An 18,598-nucleotide genomic window follows, 5' to 3' on the forward strand; every position below is an offset into this window, starting at 1 on the left:
TTTCCCTCTTTTTGTTTGCCTGTCACCATTCCCCATTTTTCTCCTATCTGCCCGGGTCTATGGCTCTCACCCTTGCAACCTCCACTGTTCCCTCCCATCATTTCAAGCTCCTCCACCCTCCCTCTTTACCCCCCCCTCCCCTTTCTCTCCGTCTCTCCCTCCTTTGACTGTTGTCCCCCCCCCCCCTCTCTCTCCCCTGTGAAAGGAAGAATGCCTAAGAGAAATGCTTTGTTAAGCACCCAGTTGTCATGGTGAGCCCAGCAATGCCTGAGAAATTCCTTGTGGGTGGGGACAAGGGGTAAGGTCCCTTTTGTGGAGCGAAGATGGGGGGGAGGGGAGGCACATAAAGTTCTAAAGAGCAACTGTCCCCCCTCTCCCTCTTTCCAGTGAAGCATGTAAGGCTTTCTTTGGACCTGTAGTGCTCCGGGACACGGTGACCTGTCCTGGCGGCTGCAAGCATTTTTATAGGACACGCAGCCGACACCTGACAGCAGATATAAACTTTCCATCTGCTGTGTTTTTGTAATGTCTATTCTTGCATGTGACAGACTTCAGGGGCCTCTCTCTCTTCTAAAAGCACCTGAGAGTTTAAAACTCTCGGTGATATGATAGTGTCGTCCTTAAGCTCTTTGATTTGTGACACAGATGCGCTCAGACGGTATCCGGTTTCTTGCTGCCGGCTTGTTTCTCAACAGCAGACCATCCTCTGTGGGCCTCACTTCTCTATGCTTGGGTTGCATTGAAGGTCCGGAGGAGTTGAGGTGGGGTGAGGGTGTGGGTGTGGGTGAAGAAGAGAGAGGTGGGGTGGGGGGGGATGACATCATCTGTGTGTTAGGAGGGGAAATCATGTTTGGGATTAAGGCTGGTGCATCGCTGGGGTCGTGAGGCATATATCTCAGCGTTGTCCTGCATTGTCCTCGCTATCCCAGCAGACAATGGGAGTGGGCTCCGTCTGGAGGCTGCACCCCTCTGTCTTTGTGTCCACTTGTTTGGCCCAGTGCTGCTGTCTTCGGGAAAGCCTCACCGGGCCTGTTATTCATCCATGAATTACCCTGTTTACTGTACGGTCTGATGCTGACACTTTTTGAAAAATGTTCCCTTCAGCGAGTCACTGATTGAGCACTTATAACGAAAGCTGTACAATAAACAAAGTGTGTTTCTCTTCTTATGTGTAGAAATAATACTTCCAAACCTCCACTGGAGAGAAGAAATCATTACAAGTAAATGCTTCTCACATGCTTAACATGACAGATTATGTTTATTTAACAGGCCGTTACCTTTACACTACGTTGCGCTTGTTTGATGTCGAACCAGACTGAGATTTCACAGTGACCTGGTTTTACTCAGATTCAAGATTAACTTTATCGTCACAAAGAGTGGAAATTTGTCTTGGGTTCTTCACCCATGCTGCAGAAAAGACAACATTTCATTTATCATATCTCATACACAAGGGTAAGAGGTGTGACCGGTAGAGGTAGCGAACCTTGATGTGCAGGAGTTTGAAATGTTTAATAGCTGTCTAATGTATATTAATAGTGACAGGAGGGCGTCAGGCTAACTAAACAGATGGTTTCCACTCCTACAGCAGTGTGATTGTGCTTTCGCAGTTTGAGGGCACTGTGTGATTAAGAGTGATGTAAATTGATTCTTTTTCAGTTTTTTAAAAAAAACAGTTTGTTTTCCAGTTTGTAAATTACTTGTTCAAAAACTGAATTAGCAGGAAAAGTTAGACGTAATAGCCCTTTCAGTTGTTGCCTGCTCCGTTTTAAAGCTTCTCAATAAACTTTGTCATTGTGCTGCTGGATGCTCAGGATCCAATATCTATCAAATGACCATTTGTACGTGTGAATAACGGCCTCATGCTTGGTCACGTCCCTGCATGCTAATGTCTCTTTACCATTGCGCTGGCAGCAGTTTTCCTCTGATATGCAAATGTTCTGATTGGAAGAGTTCAGATCCTTTTCTGTGGCTCTAAAGCTGCTTCACCATAGAGGAAGAATCTGTGGAATGCCCTCCTCTTCTTCTTCTTCTGGTTTTCAGATGCAGCAGAAAAGTGTCATCAGGGGATGCTGTGGCAGGGTCCACAAATGAGTACGAATGGCCTTTCTCCGAGATAGCCAGCTTTGTGGGTCAGCTTTCCTCTTGAATGGAGAAATAAGGAGAGGAGGGATTTTGTGGTTTTGCTCTGACTCCTTTTGGATTGAAATCCTTGGGTTGACATTGAGCTGCACAAGCAGTTTTCGGTATTGACTTCACAGGCACCGTAGGAATTAGGTGTTGTGTTACGGTTATCATTACAGCTGATCTCTGTTCTTTTTTTTTTTTTTTCTAACTACTTAAGTTTGATTGCTCTGCAGAGGAAAACAGCAGTTACAGTGCTGCATTATTTCAAAAACAAGGTCAGAGACATATGAATATTGATTTGAACATGTATTTTGTTTTCTGTTCTAAAATTAAAGACCAGAACAGACGTACACGTGTACACAGTAGAAGGTGTTAATGGCACATAATGATGCTGAGTGTAATTTGCGTTGCCTGATTTAACAGCTTTAACATTGCTCAGATACAGATATAGATAACAGCAAATCTGCTGCGTGGGAGTCTGAACATGCTGTCCACTCCCTCCTCTGAGAGTGAGATTTGCAAGTGGGTTTTCTGTTATACATGAGCTGTTGGTGTTCAGATGAACTACTGTAGTTCAGCCTACAATTGAACCAGCAAAACAGAGACCTTTTCTCCTTCTAGTCATCCTGATGGAGGTGAGAAGCTTATTGTATATCCCAAATAAATGACTTCATCTGCTGTTGTCTCCGCACTCTGAAAGATTCCTCCCCAAGCTGCGGTTGTTCAAGAATGTTTTTGGTGATTAGAGAAGCTTTAACGTTGTCCCAGCCCTCACAGCATGTTTAAACCTCCAAGCTACTAATTTCTACCTTGACTTCTAAGCTTGGCAATATAGTGCTCAACCAAACATGTTCAGTTTTTGCTAGCAGAAAAGGTAGATTTTAAACACTCAGTGACATAAAAAAAATACATATATGAAGTTTAAATCCTGTGTTGCTGTGTTGATTGTTCCTTTATCTCTTGTTTTTGCTAAATATTTGTCCAAAACATCAGTTTTGAGTGTTTTATGCAAAATGCCTCTTTTCTTTTAAACCTTTATAATATTTTGATGACTCATCTTGAGGGGCAAATACTTGCATTTATACAATCAACTATGATTTTTGGATAACTTTTTGGATAACTAAACCCACACTTGACTGTTAGCGTGTGGGAACGATATCATAGCAGGTGTGTGTTTGGATTTAAGAGGGTAAAAATGTAGTTTACATCTATTTATGACCAATCCAGTCATATCTGAAGGATTTGATTTAAATCCCTCACTTTTATACCATTATACCATTTTATATATACAACATGTTTCTGTTTCCCTCTGAAATGTGTGACATTACATAAGATAAAGATGCTCAAACTGCAGTTTCACTGTGTCTTTAAGAAGTCAGAGGGCAAACATTGCTGTGGCGATTGATCCCTGCTCCTCATTGTAGAGCTTTTTTATTACTGACGGCTGCTGTGAGCTGCTGTGAGCTGCTGTAGGCTGACGGAGGCCTGGCAGGAGTCATTGGAGTATTTTATTCAGAGCGTGATGGTGGTGGTGGTGGGGTGTCAGCTTCGGCCGTTGCGTGTCTAGTGGGGGGTCAGGAAGAGGGGACAAGGGGGGCTGAGGGTGGGGGGGGGGGTTAGGGGTAATGAGATGAAAAACCTGTCCCTCCCTTTGCACCGCATAGCCTCCACCCCCCAACCAGTCATCAGTCTTCATTCAGGCAGCAGTTGAGTGTCGAGTGTGTTTCACCTCTCAGTCCTGCTTAATTCAAGCAGGCCGCTCCTCAGCCACATTTTACTTGATGCTAAAGAGTGAGCCGCGTCCCTCTTGATCGCCAGGACTTGAGATTCCAGCTTTTGAATTAAATTGACACCAAGCAGAGTGCACTTAATGAAGGAGACACCTGATAAGCTTGATCTAACAGATATTATACTACTTAAAACACTGCCAGAGCACCAAGCCACAGAACTGTAGCGTCATGATAAACTTCTGCTCCCTCGGTCATTTAACCCACATCAGCCCTCATTAGTGTCTGCTCAGGACAGCATTTTTCTCTCCTTTACTCGAGTGTTAATTGAACCTCAGCGTGCTGACTGGTATGAAGGTCAGGATTAGGCCTGTCGTCCTGCTGTGTGCTTTGTGTTCTTGTTCGTCCACATGCTGGAAAAAAAACACTCTCAAGTCCATTCCCATGAAGATCTCAAGGCACCAGAAGCCAGAACGGAAAAAAAAAGACTCTTAAAAGAATAACTTTGTTCTTTCAGTTTGGCATCTGAGTACATTTGTAATCATATTTTGGCATTTTCTCAGTGATGCTCCATAGCTACACCGCTAGCTAAAAATACACAAGCAGCACCTCTTTTGTTTTTAAGATTTAGTGAGTTGTGGCTCCAGTTGTCTTCTGTACTTTTAAACTAAATAGACAGAAAAGCCTCGTCTGATTTCACTCCTGACCAGGTTGACAGTTCAGTGTTGACAGGTCCCAGCAGCTGTGAGATTTAGTCTCAAACTGGCCATAAACAGGTTGAGGTGGTGACACAACTGAGCTGCTGATCTCTGACTCTGGAGGGCCAAAGCTTCAAAAAGGACAAGTAAAACATAATAGATTAGTCAGGGTCACACACACATGCAGCAGTAATTAATTTATGTGATTACAGGCTGTTCAAGGACAGAGTATTTAATTCTAATTAAACTGTGTCCTGTTATTGGCCCCACAGGGTCTGTGCTCTCAGGTCAAGGCTCTGTGGTTTGTTTGATGGGTGTGAGGCTGACACGTGTGTCTCTTTGTGACCTTGTGTGGACTCGCCGGTGTCTTTTTTTTATCAGCAATATGCAAACATGACACTTTTGACAGTAATTTCACACTGAAGTAGCTTGTAAACATTGTTTTTAATGTTAATACTGACCACAAAGGCCTGGCTGTTCTTCCAGTTTCATAGCCGGCGTCTTATTTATTTATGCTGCTAAAAAAAAAGTGACATTTTGGAGCAAACATATCTTTGCTCCTACTCAGAAACATGAAAATAAAAGCTATTTGTCTCCTAAATTGGTTAAGAGTAAATTAGATGGCTGCAGTACAGAGTCAGAGGTGAGACATGTGATCACTTGCGAGCTGCTTTTAAACACTTTTACATTAATTCTCTTGATGAATGTGTCTTATTCTTCAGACTCAACAAAGATTTTTTGTTGGCTCTTACTGGTCCTCTTGAGTGTAATTTTTAGAAGTTCAATAAATACAGGCCCTGATCTCGCTGTTCCGTTCCAAGTAAACAACCAAACAGAAATAAACATTCAGTGTACTTATTTTCGAACCATAAACTCATTAAAAGCTTGTAAGTTTGTGGAGCGGCTCGCTGGTCGGAGCTGTAAAGGCTGTGAACTGTAAAGACATCCAAAGGCCTTATCCCTCCAAAGAGATTTTTAATTTATGATCCCCCTATTGATCTTGGAAATGGGACCCCAGCTTTGCGCTCTTTGATGTACTGAGTACTCGGTGCGTGCTGCACATACTGTAGAGTACTGATGCTGAACAACTAAGACAGGCTCTGCTCAACCTCATTACCTTCTTACCCGGAGGTTCCCCTCAACATGACACACTTCCAGCTGCCTCTGAGGGAGGATCTGCCTCTCTGGATCACAGAATCAACGCGTTTTTTCTTTGAGTGCGGCTTCTTCTTTGCGTAGCACCGTTAGACGTGTGATGAATGGCTGCTTGAGAGAGTAGTTTGAGTGTGATTATTTATCAGCTCTCCACTGTCATGATGATAAATGGTATTTTTATAATGTCTCTAATGTGTTTCCCCCTCTCTACAATAACTAGAAGCTGCTTTCATTTGCTCAGTGTTTAACCTGTGCATTAGAAAGAGAAGCAGCCAGGTTTATGGCCTGTGAGCAGCCACCCTGCTGAAGTACCTCTGAGCAAGAGTCGCTAGCAGCTCTGATAATGAAATGATGTGAATATCATCTGAATTTTAACACTTGTGTGACACCAAATTAGTTTTGTTTACATTTGGTAAAGCTGTTAAAAGTTTGGAGTCTGTAGTTTTAGATTGTGGCTTTTCATAAGTTGTTTTTCAGAAGTTTAAAAGTACAGCTTGGAGTTTCTGACCTCTAGTAGCGATATGGAAAGTTTTTTTTGCAATTGGGTCCCCGTTTTTTTTGTGTCTCATGCACAGCGCCACGTGTGACATGACACACAGTCTTGTCAATACTTTCCATCGTTCCACTGATCTACATTTGGCTGTAGTGCACCAAGAAACGCAGCAATGCACAAACAAAAAAAGGGATGAAGAAGACTGTACACTAGTAAACATAGATGTAAACAAAGCAGGATTGAAAATACTTAAAAAACAGCTTTGCAACTGTATTTTATTAGGAAGGAATGCATTCAACACTTTTGATAGATGTCAAGCACTTTGGTGAGTAACAAACAGTCATGTAAACATAACTTTTGTTTGTTTACAAGAAAACCCCACAGGGGCCTATTTAAGCAAAGCTAAAACTCCAATCACAGACTTCATTGTGTTATTATTGTCTGCAGGGTTAAATAAAACTGTGGAGGTCAGAGTGTTTCTCTGCGCGTCTGTAGGCTCAGATACTTAACAGCTGTGTTTCAAGTCACAAGCTGCGTCCTAAACAATCTGAATTTCTAGAGCGAATATGACATAATGGGTCAACGATGCCTGCCCCCCTCCTGAATGGGATTATTTATCAGCTTTTTCACAGCACATATAAATAATTTCTATTCAGCCGTTACAATCTCACAGTGGTCACTGGTGAATACATCAAGCCGAGCACCATTCGTTCTTCTTGAATGGATGTTTTATTCAAAACATTTGCCGTTACAATCCTTAACACCCGTTATGATTAAGAGAAGTTATATGGATGGATCTATTTATCCAATTGTCCATCGTGTGAATTGTCACAACTTATTGAGAATCTACTTTTTTTAAAATGTGTTTTTCTTTTTGTACAGCTTATAAAACATTTCGAGTGCAGTGTCCTTGTTTTATTTAATGAGGACTGCTTAAATGCTCCATTAGTAATGGTCTTTATGAGGCCGGCAGCAGGAACTTGCACTGATGCTGCAGTGAAACGTCTGTAGACCATCTCATGTTTTGAGGATTTGCAGCTTCAGCTCACTAACCGTCAGTCCTCTGAAGGTGACGCTTTTATACACTTTATCCTTTTCTTTAGAGGAAGTGACACAGTTGACACAGCTCTGTTTCTCTTTCTCAACTTTAAATAGATAAAACCTCAAATATAATATTTAAACGGTGGCTGACGAGTTTAAATAACTGATAATCTGTCATGTCACCAGCGAGGGGGAAGCTCTGAAGAGTGAGTGTCGGGGTTACTGTCGTGCTGCTGTGGGTGATGTCTCTGTCCTCAGTAATTTGGTCACAGAGGCCTTCTGATCTTTATCCACCATGACTTTGTTGACATTTTCTGGGAATCAACTGGGAGATTTGATGGTAACTTTGTGGTCTAATTAGGCCAGTCTCACCGATTTGTCCTCTCTCTCTCTTTGTCTGTCTGTCTCTCAGCAGTCTGAGATCTCTAGTAGGTTTAAACAGAAATCCATACATCCTGGGGCCGGCTGTATGTTTCTTTATAGCAAACACTCCATCCTTTGTGTTCAGATAACGTTCACTTAGTAGAGTTTTTGTCGTTCATAATTCCCCTGACAGTTGAAACTGGGCTTCATTAATATTTCAGAGATAAAAAGCTGTATTTCTCTCCTCCCGGACCTCCTGGCTGATAATTTATGTTCTCTGTCGTCATGCGGAGGCCTCAACCTACAGTCAAACATGCTCTTTGTGTGCTGCTCTGTAAAACATAAAGAGTCAGCTTGTTTACATGCCTCAGTTTATTATCACAAGACTTCTTTGTGCTGATTTTCTGCCTGATTTTCTAGAAGGAAAAAGAGAGATAACATTCAGAATACCTTAAACAATTACACGCTAGATGATTTTCATGTGAAAATCATTGATTTGTACAAATTTGACTTCAGGATAGCCTTGAAAACGTAAAAACAGCTTGTTTTTGTTGACTTGATGATGCATTTAGGACATTTATTCAGTGTTGGAGAATTTAATTAACCTACAAAACAGCATATCATGTCTTAAGTGAATTAAAAGTGCAAAACTCAATATCAGTGATTCACAGACTCTATTTTAATTATAATGTTTTGAAGCTTTTCTTTCTTCCTCAACCGCTGTGATGACTAAACCTGCACTGCTTCAACATACACTCTGCTCTGCTTGTATTGACGTATGGATCCCTACCACCTACACAAACACACACACACACCCACACACACACAATGCTGTACACAGCCTTGACAGTGTTCCCTGTAACCACAGTGTGTGTTTAATCTTTTCCCTGGCGCCACTTCCTAGCTGAGAGCATTCCTGGCACCCAGAGGCCCAGAGGGGTTCGAACTCTGGGTTGAAAGCAGTGTCACACTTCAGAGCTGGCACCTTGTCTCAACTAAACATCCCTCTTTTCCTCCTTTTTGGCCCGAAGCGCCTCGCTTACCCTCCGTTCCTGAGCGGAGGATCCTTCCATGGAGAATGACCTCTTTGAAGGATGGTCTGGTTCCTTTCAGGGGAGATTCTCCTCGCGTTGAGTTTCCCAGCGCTGCGTCTCCGTCTGGAGCTCTGCCCGAGCTCCCAACCAAGAATGTGAATTGGCAGAGGGCATAATTAAGGCGATGTCTGTCCTTATACATGGACTAACCTTTAAGAGCCCCCGTTCACTGGGAGCTGTTTTTTCTGGCTACTGTTGCTGTAGAGTATCGGTTATAATGGGCTTGAATGGATGAAGAGAAAACTGGTCATGGTAGAAAATAGATTGTTTTTTGGTTTGTTTCTGTCAGGTTAGAAAGGATCTCAGTGTCTACAGTAAGTAATTTGTCACTCACAACACTGTGACTCTGTAATAACAGCACTGCTTCACTGTACAGCAGCTTAAACACGTCTCTGTCTAAAGCCTGGAATAAATAAAACTGTCAGATTTTTCAGGGACAGATCGTAGCAGCCTGCAGAACTCGTCTTGATTTCAATAAACCTTTTGTTTGTGTATGTGTGTGTGTTTATAGCTGCAGTGTTTTTCTTAAGTGACTGATGATGACTCTGCTAGGATTTTTCTTAATTTAACTATAAACATCTTAAAGGTCACTAAGGTCACCATTTAAGTCTGTGTGGCCATCCACAAATATGAAGCCAAAGAACTAAAGTGTTTTCCACAAATTGTATGTTGCAGCAATAAAAATTGAAGCCCAAAGTAGTAACACTAATACTACTGATAAATCAATTAGCTCATCAGTCAAACATTTTTTGTCTTTTATGATGTTAAAAAGAATATCTTTGAGTTTTGGACTGTTGAATGGACAAAAGTCACTATTAAAATATGTCAACTTGGGGTGTGAAAAAATGTTATAGGCGTTTTTCACTATGAATAGAAAATTTATAGACCAAATGAATAGGAAATAATGAGCAAATCCATAATTCATGATGAAGATAATCATTGGTTGCAGCTCTAAATAAAATAATTTAAATATTATGAATTTAGGGTTTGCAAAATCATGTTGTTGGGTTTTTTTTTTACTATTTTATGACATTTCATACCTTAGACCAGTGGTTTGCAACCGTTCTGCCCTATGATCTCTGAAAATGAAGTAAAGTCTTCTTGCACCCCCTCTTCACATGTTCTATATGTCAACAAAATGTCTCATAAAAAGAGTGATTTTTCATTCTCCGGTTGATTAATTTGGATACTTTTTAGAGGCTTAAAGAGGTCAACAAAACAGTTTTTCTTCTTTCTGAATCTGTTAATCTTCTCGTGACCCCTCAGATTCATCTTGTGGCCCCTTGGAGGGTTCCAGACTCCAACCACTACCGAAAACAATTCATCATTAAAACAATCAGAATATTATTATTGATAATGAAAATAATAATTAGTTGCAGCCCTAGTTGTAAATTTGTACCCTCTTGGAAGTTACAGATCCTTAACTATTCTGCCACTTTCATGGCTCCCTGTTAAGTTCTCTCCTCTTGTATGCAAGTGTTTTCTTGTGTACACAGGTGTGTGTGTGTGTGTGTGTGTGTGTGTGTGTGTGTGTGTGTGTGTGTGTGTGTGTGTGTGTTTACAGTAAACTGTGAATTAGAGGAGCGACCCAACTTGTTTCTGTCCTTTGATTTCTCTCCACTTCCTCTGCTAAGGCCCTGTATTATTACATTGCTGGAAGCTCTTGACTGAGAGCAGAAGGATTAAAGCCGTGTCAAACATGCTTCTGTCTCACTTCCTCTATAACACCCCTCCTCCTCCTCCTCCTCTTCCTCCTCCTCCTTTTCCTCCCCCCTCCCTTGGCACTCTGTGTTTAAACTCGCCCAGTGCCAAACAGGGATCTGGTAACTTTGGGCAGTGCTGTTTGTTTGTGTGAGTTCTGCGCACAGGTTCTGCTCTCTGGCCAGCGTCCAGACACCCCAAACAAAGCGTCCCATTGATTATTTTGGAGGGAGAGGCGGAGGCTTGTTTTCATGACACATTTGATTTGATTGAGCCGGTTTTGTGTTTGCTCTCGAGGCGACAGAAACCTGCAGTCCAGCGGCGAGGCAAAATGATGGAGGTCTTTATCTGTGACCCCAAAGTGACTTTGTAACTCCTGAAAGACAAAATGACAAAATCCTCCTCTTAGAAATAAACAGTTGATTCACAGGAAATTAAACACACCATTTCTCAGTTCAGTTCATTGAGTTCAGTTCACTGCTACAACCTTACTTGGTGAGTTTGGGTTTTGAAGCATTAATTACATCACATGCAGTCCAGGGTTTGGTGAGGTGAGTGAGTTCAGGCACACCGAAATTTTGCCGTTCGACGTTTAAAACTGAAAAATGACCATAAACCTTAGATTGTTCTGGTTGAGAAACATGATTTTAGTTTGTTGTGCAACTTTCGTTTTACAGGGTCGACATCATGTCACTGGGCAGAGAGGTAAATGATCCAGGTTAAGTTGTACATTTGTTGCAGCCTCTGTCAGCTGTAACAGACACAGATCCATAGGCTTTGTGCTTGTTATCTATATACAGAACGTCCCTTTGTGTTCTTTGTGATCAAGGCTGTTTTCATTATAATTTTCCTCCTCAGTGAGCCGTGCTCTGGCTGCTCCTGTCTGTGACTCTCAGCTGAAATGCAGCTCTCCTTTTACTGCAAATATGGTCAGAGTAGCAAAACAAGCAAGAAAATGAGCTTAATAAAGTCATAAGTCACTGGATTGTTTAACCGCTGGCTGAGATATGTTTGTCATGCAAGGCAACATGATGATTTTATTCAACAGTTATGTCTACATACAATGTCATGCATTAGTTAATGAAGGCCTAACATAGGAATTAATGTATCATACAGTCAAGACTAACTGTACAATAACAGACTTGAAAACACTACATATCTACATTCAAAGCAAAGTCTTTAATGTATAGAAGCTGAAGCTAAAAGACAAGAGATTTGCTGAGCAGAGAAATGCTTTGAACTGTTTGAGACTTCGGGCTCTCAGTATGGCATGTATAATGAAGGAGCATCTCTGCTTCCGGACAAAGAAAGGAAAAAAGTGAGCTGTGAATACAGGCGCGAAATTGCTGATTAGAAACTTGGAATGTATTGAAAGGAAACAATACACTTGTTCTCTGCTCGTCTTGGCATACGTCTGTCGTCTGATTTGGCACATGAGGAAAAACGAGAAAAACACTCGTCCAAGCCAAGAGTATGAGTACCATTTGTCGCTTTTTTTGCTTTTAATTCCATCCCTCTGGTTTTACATTTACAGTAACAAACATATTGTTGTCTGTTTACACATGCGGGTCGGCTGATGACGACCTGGTGATCTGATAGCTGCTGTTGCGTAAATCTTCCACTTTGCATCTGCCTGCATCTGTCCTGCATGTAGTGTTGTAGCAGCTGCTGAACACATTGATGCTGCAGTTGCCAGTAATTTTTACTTTTCTTTGGACTTCTCATGAGTTTATAGACTCATCTTTTAAGACAATATTAAATGTTTTGTTAAATGTTATTTACCAGATACTTTTGGTCTGCTGCAATTCTATATTTTTTTTCTTACTGTCAATAAATCCCACTAAATAAACTGGCAGAAGTGGCCAATGAACATGGGCGCTGTAGTTTATTTTGAGACAATCCCACATTCACCATCCTGGTGGTGTAAACACTCACTAGTGCACCAAATGTACAGTTGAAAGTAGTCCCCAATAAATACACTATTCATGTCCGTTTGGGGAACATTTGCTATAAACTACAGTGCCCAGCTGTTGTAGGAAATTATTTAACCTTTTTTAAAAGTGAATGAATATTTGTGACACGTTTTTAAAGATTTACGTCCCCAGTAGGATGTAATGGGCTTGTTGCTAAGTGCTACAGTAAGTTAGGGAAGTCAAAGTGTTGTGAGATGAGCGAACATGTTGTTGGTTTTAGTCATTTCATGGGATTTGTTGACAGTAACATTTATTTGACAAAGCAAACCCGATTCAACGTCAACTTATTAGCTTTTTCAAGAGCTTTCAGCTATATCACTCAGTCGTCACCAGTGGGTAGAGTTTGCTGAGTCGTCATGGAGATAGATCTGTTGACAGGTGGACAGTGTTGTGGTCGGATGTGAACAGATCTGTTTCAACTAGAGCTGCAACGGTTGGTTGATTGACAGAAAGTTAATCGCCTATTTTGATAATCAATTAATCGTTTTTTGTCATTTTTTTTCAACCACTCGTCCTTTTCCTCCTGTCTTTTCAGATGGCCTCCACTCAGTGTCCGCTCAGTGTCTTCTTCAAGTCACCATCATCACCGATGAAATGCTGTCCAACAGTATCACGCTGCGGCTGGCCAACACCTCCCAGGAGCACTTCCTCTCCCTGCTGCTCGCCCAGTTCCTGGACGGCGTGGCCCGTGTCCTCTCCGCCGCCCCCGAAGATGTCGTCATCTTTAACATCCAAGACGACACGGACGTCAGCGCTCGCATCCTCAACGTCAGCCTGTCTGTGGCCGTGCCTGCGATGGGTGAGGGTCACCAGCGGCCCCCAGGACTCGGCCAGGGAGGGGACAGGGCCGGGGGAGAGATCGAAGGTGGCGGCGGAGGTGCGGAGTTTTTTGGCTCGGAGGAACTCCAAGAGAGGCTGTACTTGAACCGTAGCCTTCTTGCTCAGATCTCCTCCCAGGAAGTGCTTCCTTTTGATGACAACATCTGCCTGCGCGAGCCATGTGAGAACTACATGAAGTGTGTGTCCGTGCTTAAGTTTGACAGCCTGGCGCCGTTTGTTGCCTCCGATACCATCCTGTTCAGACCCATCCACCCCATCGCCGGGCTGCGTTGCCGCTGCCCTGCCGGCTTCACGGGAGACTACTGCGAGACTGAGATTGACCTCTGCTACTCGAAACCCTGCGGAGCGCACGGCGTGTGCCGCAGCAGAGAGGGAGGCTACACCTGCGAGTGCTTTGAGGACTACACAGGTGAGAAACCTCATTTCACATCAGACTTAAGTGTTTTACAGTCAGTCTCACCTCATGGCTTCATTAACCAATTAATAAGATTTGTGTCTTCTAAGATGAAATGGCAGCAGAGGGTGCCGAGCTGTCCACAATGTTAATTTCTTCCTCCTTCACAAAAATCCCCCGGGAGCTTTAATGTCTACATCTGTCCCGTTCACTCCCGTCTTCAGCTCTTTATTGAACCTGCCTCTTTATAGACACAGACTGTCCTGTACACTGGTAGCCCTGCAGACAAAGGCTGAGTGATGAGTTATTGATTAGATTATCCCCTCAGCAGTCAACCGTAGCGGAAGTAAACTCATCTGTTAAGAGCTGCTACACATTTCTAGGATTTTAGTAGATAATTTGAGCTAATCAGATTATTGGTTTTGTTAGTTCTTCTTCCTCTGTATCTCTTTTTTCCTGATCAGGAGAAGTTAAAGTTGCTCATGGCTTTAATCATAGTGATCTGCAAGAAAAGAAAACACATAAATCTTGTGTGTTGAATGGCAAAAAGGTTTGTTTACACCTGCATTAGTAGCAAATATCGGTGGTGTCATTTTGCTACAGTTTTGTGCAGCGTTTGTGTGTCCCGTTGCCTTTTAAATAACCTGTATTCCTACATATTTATTGCCACCTACGCTCCAAAGTTCATCCTGAGCTGTAGGAGTGGATTGTGTTTCAAAGCGAACGTCCAAAGAGCCGGAGGAATGATGATATAACAAAGCTGCTTCCTGTCCTGTGATTCCTATTTTGGAGGCTGCATGGGGACTTCTCAGAGAGAGATTTACTCTGAGTTGAGTGTTTTGCAGCAGAGAAAAACAACAGCAGTTTCTCTGTTCAGAGTAATATTGCTGAGTGGAGTAAAGGAAGGAAATTATTAATTATAGATGGCTACAGATGGAGAGTGTCCCCTGGCTGTAAAGTAGCCTGTGGTAAAAATACCAAAAAAATACTGTATATACAGTATATCACAAAGCACACAATATGTTGAGACAAAAGCGATAATGAAGAATAAATTTATTACTGTTGGCAGCAGAATTGCAAACCAGCTGCAGGAATTGTTATTCAGTCTCTAAAATGTATTCACATCCTCAAAGGGTTAAAGATTGTCTGCTCTCTCCTTTTATGGTTAAAGGAAAGAGGGAGAAGTTGAAAAAGAGTTGAAAGAGGAAGGGAATTAAAATATGCTAATTAATACGGTATGAATATTAGGGTAGTTACCCCCAGTTTTCGTTGAGAGGTTAAGTGGGTCAAATCCTGACTTTTTAATGTGATTTAGTTTCATCTTGTCTTTGAAGCATCATGTTGGTTTATTACATATGATTGTGTGTTATATTTATTACATGTTTGTGCCCTGTTTGTTTATTTTTGTTTGAGGTGATGTTACCGATTAATTTTTTGGCGATCAACTAAATATTGCAGCAATGAAGTGTAAATGTAAGGTTCCTACCCCAAAGTGACTGGTTGTTGCTGCAGTATCATCTCAAATGCATACTTATATTATATATTGGCATTTGTGCCTCTGTTTGATAGTTGATAGTGTAAAAACAGACAGGAGATGTGGGGAGAAAGAGGCATGCAACAAAGGTCTCCAGCTGGAAGCAAATGGGCCAATAATAATTCAATATTAAAGTCATTTTTTAAGCAAAAAAGTCACTGGTCACTGATTTTAGCTTCGCAAATGTGAATATTTTCTCTTTTTCTTACTCTTTTGATATTAAAATGAAGACATTTGAAAACATCAAACATGCCAATGGGAATTTTCCACAATTTGCTGCCATTTTACAGACGAATGAAAGGGTTAATCTTTAATCAATTTAGAGGACTATGAGACTAACTGATAAAGAAAACAATCATTAGTTGCAGCTCTGCTTTAGGTACAGCTTTCTCCCTCTGGAAAATCTGATTTTCAAAACTACTAAAAAGTTGTTACTTCAACTAAAACCACAGATAAACAAATTTCTTCTTCAAAAAAAAAAGCTAAACTGAGGAGCAGAAACTGCAGAAATTCACATTGTCTTTGTGCTTCCAGTTAATGGCCTCAGCTCCATTAATCCTCGTCAAATATTAAAAGGTTTTTCACCTATTTATGCCGCTGTTTATGAAGCCTGAAATAGTGTCGGCATCTGAGTGTGTGGGCTCAGTCGCAGGTTGAGTGGCACTTACATATTCTTATGCACAGCTGTGGGTGTCGGAGCTGAACTGTAGGTGCTTTTAACGTGAGAGGGCAGAGAGGGAGAGTGAGTGTGTGAGTGGGTGCAGTGGGCGTATTTTCATTTTGGTTACACTGAAAGCGGCAGAGACCACAGTTAGCCACATTAATCTCCACCAGGTGGGAGTTTGTCCCCAGACGCTGTTATATCCAGTATGCAGGACTCGCAGAGTTACCTGAGAGTGAATATGTGGCTAAAGTTGATGGTTTAAGATGTTTGAATCACGTTGTCAGACCGTCTGATCACACAGGCCGGTTTTATTTGATGTATTTTCTGCTGTGATCTACTGCTCCCACTGTTCTGCTTCAGGGAGTGTTGGGTTCATCAGTCTTTACAATGTGGTGTGTGCGTGTGTGCGTGTGCGTGTGTGTGTGTGTGAGAGAGCACGCTACATTGCTTGCTCCATGTGCTTCGGGTGGGTAGCTAAGTGCTGAATAGCTGCAATTATGTGTGTAAGAAAGTTGGACGGACAATCTGGGGAATGTTTGTGTTAATGGTACATGGATGTGTGTGTGTGTGTGTGTGTGTGTGTGTGTGTGTGTGTGTGTGTGGTATGGAACTGTTGGACCGTGGGTGTTGCCAGATGGTAGAAGGGAAGAAAATGAAAAAATATAACAGCCATCATCTTTGCTACTCTTCAAAAGGACAGAGTGAATGATTCGGCTCGGCTGAGTCATTCTGCAGACGCTGAACAACAAGATGTTATCCAGCTTCAGTTCTCTTAAAACACACAGTGTGAGCAACATTTCGTATGAAAATGTCTGAAAAGCAGCATCCTGCATGTGTTTGTGGTGATAATTCACCAGCTGACCTGTCTCCCTGTGATGAGAAAGTCTTTTTTATCTTTTCTCTGGTAACTCTTTCAGAAATCAAGAATGCATTTGTCGGGTTTTAATGTGCAGACGTGTTTTTTTTTTTTTTTGGAACAGTAACTGATGGATGTTTACGCTCCCATTTTCATATCATCTCACACCAGTGTTTGAAATTAACACCTGCCAAGCACTGAAAGCCACTAAAATGTGTCTGAGAGATGGCAGGAATAAACAAAGTGATGCCAGACACACAGACTGTTTTAAATTAGAGCATTTGCATGTTGCTGTTATGTTCAGTCTCTCGTCTTTGCATATTTATATTCATCCATAATATAAAGGAACCTGATTATAACACCAAAGAACATAGAAAGGAAAAGAGAGACATATATTTGTTAAAATGCTGAGACTAAAAGTTCTCTTTGACAAACAGAACAAGATCCATTAGTAGCTGATCTGGAGCTTTCGATCTCCCTCAACAGATGCTGTCATATGCAGACATTCAAATGTCCATTTTTAAGAACTGCAACATGTACAGCTCCTTAACAACTGGCCAACTGCATCTGCTGAAGAAGATCATGTGATTGAGTTGAAAGCTCCAATCGAAAGAACCCTCCTTATCAGTGTATCTCTATAAAGTGTTTCAGCGTGAGATGTAATGAGAAGGTTTGATTGCAGATACAGCTCGAGATCATGTTATTGCGTTATTGATCATCAGCGTCATTATAAAATTTCATAATCCTGAGCTACTTCTTGCATCAGCCAAGACTATTTGCATCTCCTTGTCATTGCAGGAAGATTCTGTGTTTGAACAAACTGAGTCTCTGCTGTAGTGAAAGCGGAGCTCAGTGCTTTTAGAGTATCCGGAGGGATCTGCCCACTCAGGCGGAGCGGTGATGCTCCCCTGTAACCTAGCAGCCCAGAAACACCCATTCAGGTACAAACTTCCTCTGCAGGAACAGTTTGATCATATGGGTGTGTTTTATAGTTGCACTACATCCTTTGTAAAATCTCTTTTATCCAGTTATGAAGAACTGAACACTGCTGATTGTTTAGTGGTCTGATAAATAAGAGCTGCTGTGGATTTTCGGTATTTATGTCTGCAGCAATGTGAGGCTTGAATTTCAGAGAGTAACATAATTATTAAGGCTATTGATTTTCACGAGTCTGCTTTGTTTATTCTCTCTCCTCTGGGATCAATTTGCGTTATGAACGTGGCTAAATGATTAATAAAATGCTACTAATCCATTTTGCAGATAAATAATCTACTTTTTTTACTTAATTTGACAAAAACAAGAATAATTTTGCTAATGTGAAGGCAGAGGTGTTAACATCTTTTGATGAGATTTGCTTTAATGCTCGCAGTCGATTTTTATAATTTGTGGCAAGTGGTGTTTGCCTTTCTTTTAGTGTATAAATTAATCTAGTCACACATTATATTTATGAGAAGAAATCAGCTCATCTGCAGTTATATACAGTTTATGTTCAGTATAATGTTTGCATATGATTAGGTTTATTAACTAAAAGACAAAAATTAATTAAAGCTGTAAGCAGCGATGAACAGGCCCGCGAACCTCGCATATGTCAGAGGGAGTGGCACCCGGGGTATCGCTACTGGGGGTCTGTTGTAACGGCTCTGAATTTTCAGTATTATTGGACACTTCCTGTTGCCCGTAGACAATACTACATAAGTGAAATATTAACACAGCAATACATTTACTAGAGGGCAACTGACATGGATATACATTTTCATGAATATTGAACATTGCATGTAGGAGATAACTATCACTTCCTGTGTCCACTACGTGGCGTTAGCGAACACCCACTAATTATCATGTGTAGACTACACCATGTAAATTTAACGTAAATAGGATGATGTGCATCACATAAGGCTGACTTCCTGTTGTCAGTAGGTGGCGCTATGACCATGACTCAAT

The 18,598-nt window shown here is 41.5% G+C and overlaps 1 protein-coding gene across 2 annotated transcripts in view; it reads left to right on the forward strand.

Annotated features, from left to right (window-relative positions):
• celsr2 (cadherin, EGF LAG seven-pass G-type receptor 2) overlaps positions 1-18,598 on the forward strand; it is a 61,576-nt gene that overhangs the window by 9,174 nt on the left and 33,804 nt on the right. For both annotated transcript variants that reach the window (XM_044347893.1, XM_044347894.1), the window contains exon 2: positions 12,905-13,618. In XM_044347893.1, coding sequence (XP_044203828.1) covers positions 12,905-13,618 — 714 coding nt within the window. The remainder of the gene's footprint in view (positions 1-12,904; positions 13,619-18,598) is intronic.

Source organism: Thunnus albacares, chromosome 4 (assembly GCF_914725855.1).
Source record: "Thunnus albacares chromosome 4, fThuAlb1.1, whole genome shotgun sequence".
Taxonomy (NCBI): Eukaryota; Metazoa; Chordata; class Actinopteri; order Scombriformes; family Scombridae; genus Thunnus; species Thunnus albacares.